This window comes from Cydia strobilella, chromosome 10 (assembly GCF_947568885.1).
Source record: "Cydia strobilella chromosome 10, ilCydStro3.1, whole genome shotgun sequence".
NCBI classification, from domain to species: domain Eukaryota; kingdom Metazoa; phylum Arthropoda; class Insecta; order Lepidoptera; family Tortricidae; genus Cydia; species Cydia strobilella.
Window position 1 is genome coordinate 6,185,390 of NC_086050.1, and position 12,471 is coordinate 6,197,860.

The following is a 12,471-nucleotide window of genomic DNA, read 5'->3' on the forward strand; positions in this document are numbered from 1 at the left end:
AACATACGGAAAAGAGAAAAAGTGAGGTTGAAAAGAGAAATATTCGTTATATTAACCTAGCAAGGAACATATAATAGTGGCCTCTTAGATTTGATTTCAAGTGCGAAGCGTAGAAACAGAACTTCATAGACTTTGTCACGTTTAACGTCTAATTATAGCATAGTTCACCCTAGCATAATTACCACAAGTATGTAAATTCTGTATCAGGCCTACTGCCCGTCATCTATTTATTTAAGGATTGTAATTAAATGTGTAACTGAGCTCAAACAATAGTTTATTTCATCTCATATTAATCTTCCTTCTTTTGCACGATTTATGCGTGCTGGCGCCCAGTCTTTCTTTAGCTTAATATATTTTATCTACTAGGAAACACCTTAGGAAACTGCCAGACGGGTATTGTGATAGCAGCGTCGAGGCCCACGACTCTAAGAGAACCTACATATAGTCCATAGCTTAAATATACATGTTACAAGTATAGCATAACTTTAAATTTTATTTATTTTAAAATTAAATCGGGCAATAAAACTAAACACTATTTTGGCGATAAAATGGTGTGGCTCCATTGAAACGGCTGTTCTTATGTCGGATTTGGCAGTTTCTCTGAAACACAAAGCTCTTCGGCTAGATGTTAATGCACAAGAGCTTATTATAAGTGATAGGAGTTTTTTATTGTGTAGGTAGGTACCTGTGTTGGGCTACAAAGGTTGTGGTACTTGCGATGAAGATTCATTTATTTTAACGGAGTGCCGGTGTAGGAGTCCTAATTGACCTTCTAGAATAATATCAGCAAATGCTTTCTTAGCATAAAGTTGTTGAGTCCGCTCCATTTTTCGAAGATCTGAAGCGCATGCCATAGCCCAATGATAAAATTCATCTCTGATTTCAATTATATTTGGATATTCTTGATCTGCTGGTTCTTCTGTCTTTAATTTTTTAACTTTTTTAGCTGAACTTTCCTGGAAAAAAATAGTTTACTTAAGTTAGTATTATTAATTCCTTCAGCAAGTGAATGAGAAGCTCAGAGGGTCTACCAGGAAAATCGAAATTTGCTGGAATAGGTAAGTGATAGAGAAACAGATAACTGAATTTCGATTTTCGAGGTTGGCCCTCAGACATTGACCCTGTAGAGCTAATACAACTTTGAGGAATACTTAAGACAGTTAATAATTAGGTATCTGTTCCTGACGCCAATTGAATGATATACAGTGCAAAAAATAAATCTATAGATCAAACCAAATACCATTAATTTACCTCAATATCTGTTAATTCTTCATAATCTATGGTAAAACTTTGGGCATCCAAGATAGAACTTTCGCAAAAATCTTCTGATGATTCATCATCATACAGGAAATCCAGTTCATTAAAGTACCATAATGATGGTGAGTATGATTCTCCTGCAGCCATAGCACTAAGGTACTTTTTGAATTCTTTGCGATAATTTGTTCGCAGAACGTTAAATTTCTTCTTTACATCTTCTCTTGTCGCTTCAGGAAACATTTCTCTGTATTTAGTTAACAAAACAGCATATGCCTTTTTCTTTCTTTGACGGTCATAATAAACTTTGCTTTTTACATTCCACAAAGATGGTAAACTGCGGTATAGCTTAATACACTCTTTGATAAATTCTCTCTCTTTTAATTTTGCCGCCTTTGTCGCCATATAAAATACCCGTGGAGTACTTCTTACCTAGTGAACTTAATAATTGTGCAATAACATACAATTAGCTTTTAGTGTATACAAACTGCACAATATTAAAATAGTTATGGCACAAATTTTAAATAGCACAATATATCATAGAAGCAGTCACTGCTCAATCTGCAATAACGTTGTAAGTTGTTAATTACATCGAAAAAATCCTAAATTAGCATTGCACAATTTTATTTATTAAACGAATAAAATTGTTAACTGTCAGTGTCAAGCATTGTCTGAAGTATGGACGGTATAGAAAGGAATACAATCTCTTATGGCCATGAATTTAGTATAACATGGATCGGTCATGAGGAGTGGGGGGAAATGACCGAACGGGATAGTCTTATGTATCTTTCAGTAGTAGTGACAGAGAGCAATATATTACTTTTTGTCTTTGTCATAGTTTCACTTTTCCACCGCTGCCACAACCGAAATTGTGGCAAACAATTAAGTACGTGACATGTCATGCTTGTTCGTTGCTTGTTTAATGATTGTTGTTTTCTATGAAATTGTGCATTCTCTCATAAAACATAGTGATGGTTAGCGTTTTGAATTGATAAAATAATGGTGAATTATTCTGTAATCGGCTGTAATAGCCGCTCTGAGCAAAAATATGAGAACATAACCTTTCACACGTAAGTACGGTATTTTACACATTCCTCTTAACGCAATATGTGAGAATAACATCATAAAATTACGTTACACTCATAGCAATGTAGAATCAAACGATTTCAATAAAAATATCTCAATTATTTACGCAAATTAACAAAACATTATTTGTAAAATTATCGGCCCAAATTACGTAGGTTGTTTGTAGTAATCTGTCAGCTACTCAGACAAGTCTGAGGTCAGCCGTTTTTAATCTTCTTCTTAATTTAGCTGCATAACAATCATGTTAGGGATACCAGATGAAAATATCATAATTTTATGGGTAATTTTAACCTCGAAGTATTTTCGTATTTCTAATAAAAAAAAAAAACAAATGTGAAGATTAAATGTGGTGTACATTAATTGGTGTGAATAATGTGATTGTGATTTCATAAAATTAAAACTCATAATACATTTTATTTTACGTTTTATTTACTAAACATGTTTAGTTTTATACCACCTGCGCGAATTATAGGAGGTATTTCATTGTTCATACGTCTAAAAAGTGCGGCTCATTGACATTTTATTTAACAATTTTAATACCGTCAAACTTTGCCTCCAGGGTAATCGCCCCAACGTGATATCAAATATTGGGGTAACTTTTACCAATATGGTATCCCCACGTTTATGACGTCATCTATGTCTATCCCTTACGGGCGCACGCGGTAGGCCGCATTTATGTAATGCTAGGTCTATGCTTATGGCAGAACTATTGCAAAAGTGACAAGCTTTAAGCTGTAAATAATAGTTCCTAATCTCTCCGGTGGCGCTAGCTAGGCTCTGGGACACTCAGCTGGGACATGAGTAACCATGAGTAGGTAACCCGACCAAATTACGTAGGTTGTTTTTGGTAGTGTTTCGGTGTATGGTGGCGCCGCCTAATTACTGTTTTTTGATGGACATTTTTCTTAATTAAATTCAATTCAATTTATTTGTATCAGACATAATTAGTCCATAGAAATCTCCCAAAAAAAGTGCGTCAGAGCATTATGCGGTATTGGTACAAGACAATCGTGTAAGCCCATGTTTAAAAAACTTAAAATTCTTCCTTTGGCATGTATATATATAGCAGAAATATGCATTTTTGTAAAAAAACATTACGAATACTTTACTTTTATAGCTCAAGTAAATCCAAATGCTAGAGCTTATCGATTGAACCAACTTCTTAGTACAAAAAACAATTTGGCTCTTTATCGAAATAATGTAGATGGGATGACATACACAATATATAATAAACTGCCACAATCGTTAAGAGACATGCCATTTATTAAATTTAGACGTGCAATTATAATATTTTTAAGCGAGCACAATTTTTATAGCGTTAAGGAATATTTAAATGTAGATTTTTATTAATCTTGTGACATTTTATTATTTATTAATTCGCCTATTCTTGGCTCTAATTTCAATTTGTAAATGTAAATGTTTAATAAATTATTGTAATTGATTGTGTAAATATGTAATATAATGTTAATAGGTTTTAAGTTTTAAATTATTTTGCATGCCTACTATTATAAGGTATTGACATTATCTGGACATAATACTTTTGACTTTACCATCTTATCTGTACATAATGTTAAGCAAATAAACGCATTTCATTTCATTTCATTTCATTTCATTTACACAATCTTAAGGGCCCTCCACACTCGTGCGTGAATCGCGGCGCGAAGCCGCGAACGCGAGTCTGGAATCTAGTTCGCTAATCAGCGAAATCGACTCCACACTCGCGTTCGCGGCTTCGCGCCGCGTAGTCTGGAGCGGGCTATTATACATAGAGATTTGGCTCCTTTATATAGTCTCCATGGTCTGAAGCATGAATTCTAATATAAAGGCTAACACACCATCGCACCGCACCCATAATTAAGAGCGAGAAAGAATATCGCTTTCACGCTCTTACTTATGGGTGCGTCGCACAATGACCTTGATGCGGTGCGATGGTGTGTTACGGCCTCTGGATCAGTCATGAGGGGTGAAGGGATATGACCGAAGTCCGAACGGGATAGTCGCATGTATAGCTGGTCAAGCAAATCTTGTCAGTGGAAATAGGCGGCAAAATTAAAAAATGTAGGCGCGAAGGGATGTCGTCCCATAGAAAATTTGAATTTCGCGACTTTTTCTACATCCAAGATTTGCTTGACCAACTATATCTTTCAGTAGGAGTAGCAGAGAAAGCGCTATTATTGTTTGTCACAGTCTCATTTTTTTTATGCCACACTGTAAAAGTATGCTTAATTTACGGTGGGCAGCAAGCAAATAAACTCGACCCATCATTTTGTCGATTACCACCATAGACATAGTATATAAAGGCTGACCAGGAATATATGATCACGCGCCATGTTGCGGAATTTCATAGGAACTAATTTTTACATACTGTACTGAACTGTTATTCTCATGTATAGATGAGAATAACAGCGCCCTCTTGACAACGATCATATATTAGTGATTACTGGTCAAGCTTTACAAGTGACAAACAAATGACGTTCACGTTTCCAATCATAATTATTGGCATCTTCTTCATACTATATTTGTCTTAAGCCCCTTATTCACACTTCTACATGGTAGTCCGCCTCTTATGTAGGTTTGTGAAATGGCGTCCTACAAAACCCAGGTGGGTCCTACAAGTCCTACAAGCCCCGCCCACAGCTTGCAGTCCGCCGTACAGGATGGTCTGTGGTATGACGTCCTGCGACTCCTGCGTGGCAGGACTCTCAGTACTCAGTAGCGAATTGGACCGTTAATATTAATGCAGGACTGCAGTCCGCGATTTTCTTTACAATGAAAAACATGGGCTTAGCAGGTTTTATTGAAATATATAAAGGAATTCGCTGTGTATGTGATCAAACATCACCAAAATAGCTATATTTTTTTTAGAAATAGCTTATAACGGTATTGCAAGAGCACCGACACGAGGGCCTACCGCGAAAAACGAAACGCGTAATTTCTTTATCTGCCTCTCTTTCACTAGATATTCTAGTTTATTGCAAGAGTGATAGGGAGGCAGATAGCGAAATTTCGATTTTCGTCTTTCGTGGTAGATCCTCTGGTAGGTAGGACTGCAATGTAGGAAGTGTATGAGCTGTGAGCTATATCCTACTCCGCAATCTTGCGAGGCGGACTGCATTGTAGGAGTGTGAATGGGGGGCTTTACACTAGTACTAGCACCCAAAAAACCTTTAGAATTTACAGAAAATACTTTAGGAAGAGTATAGTTTTTTCTTTGTTCTTATTTACCACTTATTTACTAACAATTTGGTTTGACCAACTATATATTCGGGAAAGTCGCAATAAAAGTGGTATCACATTTCAAGCTGGTTTATTTATGAATGATTTCAAGTAGGGTACAGATTGGGGTCTAATTTGCGGTTATCCACTTAAAGCATTTTATTTTTGTGTTATTGTTCTGCACTAATGTATATACGGGTCTATTCTACACAAACACGAGTTTAACGATTAGGTAAGTAAGTACCTATTTATATAGCTGGTCGAGCAAATCTTGTCAGTAGAATAAGGCGCGAAATTCAAATTTTCTATAGGACGATATCCCTTCGCGCCTACATTTTTTAAATTTGGCGCCTTTTTGTACTGACAAGATTTGCTTGACCAGCTATATTTTTTGTTTAAGTAATACGGTAATAATAATATTTATTTTTCTAATAAATACTTGCCTAATAGACCACTGTCGAGGTGGGTGTTCAGATGGGACAATTATTTGCACAATCTGATTAAATTGACAATTTAATTAAATAAATAAATATTATGGGACAATTTTACACTTTTTCGGTGTCGGGGGCTAGCCCTCAGGAAGTGAGTTTTGGGGCATTTTTTTTAATATCGAGGGTTCGACTGTCACCATAAATCTAAAGGGCGATCCACACTCGTGCGCGAATCGCGGCGCGAAGCCGCGAACGCGAGTGTGGAGTCTAGTTCGCTAATCAGCGAAATCGACTCCACACTAGCGTTCCCGGCTTCGCGCCGCGTAGTCTGGAGTGTACTTTAAATTGGCGATTAAATTGTTTACGCTTGGACTAGATGAGATTGGCGCCAATTTAATTTCTGATCAAATTGTCAATTTGACTGTCCCGTCTGGACTAACCTTTACACATCTTTTTTTACACGGCAGCTAAATTTACATCCAGTACAACTTTTGATTCTTAACTTTATATAAAACGATGTATTTCCTTATATTACCTATATAAGTCTACTTATAATTTTTACTATATGTAACTTTTGAAATGAAATCTTTTAACTCCTGTTTTAATGACATGCATTTTAGCACAGATTCTTTTTTACAATCGAAGATAGCTCCCTGTAGAAATAGTTCTTATAAACAACTACATTTTCATTTAAATAAAATAAGAAAAAGGTGATTATAAACTGCCAAACACTTTGTCAGTAGAAAAAGCGCGAAATTCAAATTATTTAGGGGACGATAACCCTTCCCGCCTATACTTTTTAGATTTTCCGCTTATTTCTACTGACGGAAATGGCTTGACTATAGTTATTACACTAAAAAAGTGTTTTTATTTATTTTTTATAATAAGATTTTTTTCGTAAAATAGCAGAAACAGACTTTGCAGCAAATGGCTTGCGATTATCGTTGGCCACGCACCCACAACATGGCATAAGTTTTCACGATGCTTTCAACCGAAAACTTTGTTTTTATTAGTGCCTAATTAAAAATAGTTATTTGTGAAACAAGAGAGGAAAGTTGGTTTTTCTTGCGAGTGTTTATTTTGAGTCCCGAAGCGAAAGATTCTATAATCGAATCACGAGCGAAGTGAGTGATTCTAAGTTAGAATCTTGAGCGTAGCGAGGGACTCAAAAACACGAGATTTAAAATGACTGCTCTCGTGTTGCACATATAATTTTTCACCTTAGTAGTGAGAGCATATTAAAGGTTAAAACGTATTTCGAATAACACAGAATAATACAGAGAAACAAAAAAAAAACAAATTTGTAATAGAAGTATGAATTCATGGCCGTCACTAAATTAAAAACTACTTTGTTTTACTCTCTGGAGTGACGAAAGTAGGCTTGTTCGAGCTGCTGAGGTGAAAAATTAAATGTTTATTTCATTGCCTGTTGTGGGGTCGGTCGGAACTTTGGGCGCAGCCAACGATAATCGCAAGCGCAATTTCATAATGTTAGTACCTATAGAATTCTTTACAAAACATACAAACATACTTTAATAAAACAAAAAACGCGACTCATACAATAATAGGGTTCTATTTTTAGGGTTTCGTACCCAAAGGGTAAAAACGGGACCCTATTACTAAGACTCCGCTGTCCGTCTGTCTGTCACCAGGCTTTATATCTCATGCACCGAGATAGCACAGAATAACGTGATAGCTAGACAGTTGAAATTTTCACAGATGTATTTCTGTTGCCGCTATAACAACAAATACTAAAAAGTACGGAGTCCTCGGACGTTACATTGCTTTTTAAAATTATTTACGATAATAAAAATATAGGTACGGTTTTTTTTAATAAAAAAGACTACTATACCTACACATGAAACCTACCTTTCACCTATCTGATTTTTTACCTTTCATCTACATATTATTAAGATTAATAAGATAGATGCGGCAAATAAGAATTTTCTAATTTACTAGTTTACTACGAAAAATTATTACGAAAATAAGTTTCAACATTGTTTCTTTTGTAATAGGTCATAAGTCTACAATATTGTCATTGCATTTCGATTCAAAGTGAACGGAATATACTATTGCTATGCTAACCGTACTTTGTGGATTTAATAAATATTAATGTATTCATTTGGTATACATTTGATATTAATAAAGTCACAGCCACACTAGATGAAAGGTTAAGGCCTGTCCAGACGAGGACAATTTTTCGCCAATCTAATTAAATTGTCCGTCAAATCAGGCTGTGCGGACTCAATGCCAATTTGGCCACTTTCACTAATTTATTTGGTGATATTAGAGCGCTCTAAATTAAAATATGCCCCCAAACGCGAATACTAGCGTCACAAATTGGTATTATTGCGTCCGCACTCCATTTTATCGGCAATATCGGTCATATTCGGCGGTCGAATTCGGCGAGCGAAATTGGCGTTTGAGTCCGCACGGCCTGATTTAATCGGACAATTTAATCAGATTGGGTAAAATTGTCCTCGTCTGGACAGACCTTTAAAACGCAAATCTTTAATGTTTAAGCGAAAAAAGGACCACTTTCTGTATCCCTATCCTACCTTCTCCACAGCAAAATGAAAAAGTAGGGTACGTCTTTTTGTGTGAGTCAGAGCCACCAATCAGTTTTGTAACCTAATGTATGATTCCCAACGACCCGCTAGTCGGGCCGCGCCGCAGCCGATTTTCAATGTGCCTACATTATGTATGACAGAAGCGACGGAGTCCGTCCGAAGCCGTCCGCGTCCGCGAGGAGCCGACCGGCATGCGGCCGTACAAATGTGAAAATTGTGAAATGCGCTCCGCTCCGACTCTGCTCGCTCGGTGGGAATCGTACTTAAAAATGCACTTTCCACTTTCCCAAATACGTGGGTACAGAAGTAATCATGAAATCATAAAGGACAAAGCAATGGTCAATTTTCGGTAAAGCTTCACAAAACCTGGTGATTTAATTACAAAACCTATGTACTAAAAACGTTTATCTACATACAAATTAAATTGCGTTATACGCCACAACAATCTACGTTTCTTATATCCGTATATTATCATTGAAGGATTGAAATAAAGATAATTAGTTATATTTATAATTTTTTTTTGATAATATCAGATAATCTACTAAATTACTGGTCAACTATCACACCGAATTGATACGTACGTTACATGTAAATAAACTTTAGGTAAATATAGGTACAAGATAATTTTAATTCCGTGTATACAGTACATATATATTTTTATTATTATTACTATTTGGTGGTTGGTTTGAGAAATCTGGTTTATTTTGCAATTATTATTTAAAAATGACTTTTCATTCCATAGGATCGTGCTACAATGATATGTTATTTAAATATTGTAAAGATTGAAAACCGTATACACAATTACACATCAGAAATTCAGAATGATTCAAGTTGTTCAGTCTATTTACTGCCAAACCTAGCACATAAGGGTACCTAGTGGATATAAATTGTATAACGTCATTGTTTTTTAATAATTTATAGAGATGCCACGAATATTCGGCTATTATCGACATTCGGCCACTATTCGGCCGAATACCGAATATCTGTTGCACCTACCTAAAAATAATAATTACATAATAAAAATAACCGCAAACCACTATATATAAATTTTACATGTTTTCTTGGAAAGTTGTTAAATACGAAGACCCTGTTATTGAGCATTTGTTGATTACAAATAATTCTATTTTTATCATGGGTCTGATTTGCTTGACGAACTACATTCACGAGTTCTGAGACTTCTGAGCAACAAAAGTTAAATCTTAGCAAACGTAGTGCTTTGTTGGCGAACATTTTTCATAATTAACGTGAGAACGTGACTCAAAATGATCGCATGTTATGCCGATCATTCGGCGCTTCGGCCGAGAGAGGGGCCGAATATTCGGTATTCGGACAAAACCACTATTCGGGGCATCTCTAATAATTTACATACCCCTAGTTTTCGTATGATATAAGTTCTCCTTATAGTACTTACTGCTACTTCAATTGTGTGAATTTTAGGGTACAATGTACTGGAATGAAATAGAAAATAAGTAAGTTACCTATTTATTTTATAATTTATAAAAACAGACTTCAGGTTAGGTCTGTAAGTCTGTATTGAGCAAAAAAATTACACGACAGAGATAAATTTGCACTACCCTCTGAAACGGAGTACTTTTTTTAAAAGTTTTTTTATGTTCTAAACTGTAATAGATGTCACATATTAAAGAAAAAGCGACGAAGCCCTTTTAAGCTTTTTTGTAGGTTCATTTAGTCCCCATACAAAACCTAATGTGAAAATAGAAAAGTGCGAAAATTTGTTAAATCCTTGTCAGTCTTAATGTGCTCAGTTCAGCTAGTTTCACCAGCGGTTGTGTATTTGACGAATTTTCCAAGGGATTATGTATGTAAACTATTAAGTTTTTTTTATGAGGACGGTCTTCGATATAATGTAGAAGAAACAAGTGACAGCGTGTGCAAACTTGCAAAGTTTGATTTCTTTATGAACTTATGCAATTTCTGCAGATTTTTTATGTTTTTTTAGCCATTTTAGCCCTTGTTTTTAAATATTATGTTGTATTTTATTAACTTGTAAAATACAGCACAAATTTTGCATAGTTCTGTAAAAACACATGCAGGAAATATAGATGAAATAAAGTTGGTCCAGCAAATCTTGTCAGTAGAAAAAGGCGCGAAATTCAAATTTTATATGGGACGATATCCCCTCACGACTACATTTTTTAAATTTGCCGCCTTTTTCTACTGACAAGATTTGCTTGACCAACTATATTTTTCCTTGAACAAAGTAGATAAATGTACCAAAGTCATCAAAGTAGGCAGTTTCAGCGCATTTCACTCCCCCGAGCGTCTACCGTCAACATGAAAAAAAAACCTATATCTGCTTCTCTGTCGCTCGAATATGCAAGAGCGATAGAGGGGCAGATAACAGTTTTAATTTTTTCTATGTTGACGGTCTGATAATATTCCAATATATTTAAAATATTCATAATAGGTAATATTTCTATAACAAACAACGTATGGATATTACCTACTTTCACTCTTTATCTTAAGAAAAAACAATTTCCCATTTTTAGCTATTATTGATGTTAGTTAGGTATGTCATTTGTGTTTTTTTTCATAAGATTTTCAAATTTACCTTTTCTCGTAATATTGAAAATATTAATAGACAAAATCATTTTCATAATCAAAACAATTAGGTAAATTAAAACCATACCTACCTACCGCAACACTGCGCTCTTATAAAAAAGAGCATAGTCATATATTAAATAGATTGAAATATATTTCAAACATTATATAAGGAATATTATATGAACTATGTCTTTACATAAATATAATTCGAATTATGCCAATATATAATACTAGCTCCGCGCCAAGTTCATTATGCAAATAAACAAATGATTGTCTGATTATTTATTACGTAGTACTTGCTATTTACTCAGGGAACAATTATAGACCTAGGAATCCTTATAAGTATATGAAGTGTAAAGAGATTCCTAGTAGGCAATGAATCTTTGTTGCTCCCTTGCAAATGCTGTCAAGATAGCCAATGAGGGCTAACGCGTATGAATTCGCCGCTAGGGGCGCTAGTGTAGATGGTGGTCTTCGCAAAGTTCGAAATGTCAAATGTCACTTGTCACTTCAGTGACTGACAGCTGTTCTTTAGTCTTTTGGACCACCATCAACAGAGGCGCCAACTGGTGAGCAAAAAAACGATAGCCCTCATTCTCCTGACGCTGTAACGTGCCTAGGCAAAATTTTAAATCGCGTACTCCAAAACAAACGTATTAAGTACGTCAATTGCTTTGCACACGTCGACATTATGATGATTCACAAAATTTGTTTTGATATTTCGAGTATGTTATACTTAAACGAAAAAACAGCAAGAGTATACAAATCTGACTGCTCCATTTTTAAATCAAGATCTGTCCTCCGTCTGCCTTTTGATTTACATTTGCTCATTTTGCCAGGCAAATCCAATGTAACCGTTTAATGGACATGAGGCACCCTCATATCCCTAGCATGTACCGGAGTGGTGTCCTCAGGGCTGGGACTGTCGTCCAAATGTGGCCGAATATGTACGACGGACCGGCGCTGATCGTGGTGGTTGTAATCGTCCCTCATGACGAGGCCGCCGATGCCGTAGCCGGGACCCATGACGCCGGAGCCGCTGAGACGCATCTTCTCCGGGTCCTCGTCCAGTTTCACGGAGGAGAAGACGGTGCTGAGGTTCAGTTGCGGGATGTCGTAGAAAACGGTTAATGTCAGCATGAGGAAAGTCAGCCCGGCCAGTAGGAAGACTGGAAAGGGAAAATAAATCAACAACAACAGCATCAAGACACCATAAACTTCAAGATCTCTGTCCCCCTTATTAGTAAAACTTTACAAGCCTCGTTACTCTCACAAGCCTATTCCTTTCTTACAAATACATAGGTCAAAATGACAGATTAAGACAGAAAGATTATTAAGGTAACTAGCTA

At 35.9% G+C, this 12,471-nt stretch overlaps 2 protein-coding genes across 3 annotated transcripts in view; both read right to left on the reverse strand.

Moving 5' to 3' along the window:
* Positions 1 to 403: 403 nt before the first annotated feature.
* LOC134744756 (uncharacterized) lies at positions 404 to 1,909 on the reverse strand. Its single transcript, XM_063678672.1, has 2 exons — positions 1,252 to 1,909; positions 404 to 956 (listed from the first exon to the last, which is right to left on the reverse strand). Exons 1-2 carry the CDS (start codon positions 1,657 to 1,659, stop codon positions 696 to 698), a joined length of 669 nt encoding a protein of 222 aa, XP_063534742.1. The 5' UTR covers positions 1,660 to 1,909; the 3' UTR covers positions 404 to 695.
* Positions 1,910 to 8,002: 6,093 nt separating this feature from the next.
* The window catches only part of LOC134744621 (potassium channel subfamily K member 6-like), an 83,892-nt gene continuing 79,423 nt past the window's right edge, over positions 8,003 to 12,471 (reverse strand). For both annotated transcript variants that reach the window (XM_063678500.1, XM_063678499.1), the window contains one exon: positions 8,003 to 12,291. In XM_063678500.1, coding sequence (XP_063534570.1) covers positions 11,981 to 12,291 — 311 coding nt within the window. In that variant the 3' untranslated portion in view covers positions 8,003 to 11,980. The remainder of the gene's footprint in view (positions 12,292 to 12,471) is intronic.

Coding starts and splice junctions, on each gene's coding strand:
- LOC134744756 (XM_063678672.1), bottom strand. CDS start 1,659: ATGGCGACAAAGGCGGCAAAATTAAAAGAGAGAGAATTTATCAAAGAG. Junction 957..1,251: donor AAGAATTAACAGATATTGAG/GTAAATTAATGG, acceptor ATTTTTTTCCAG/GAAAGTTCAGCTAAAAAAGT.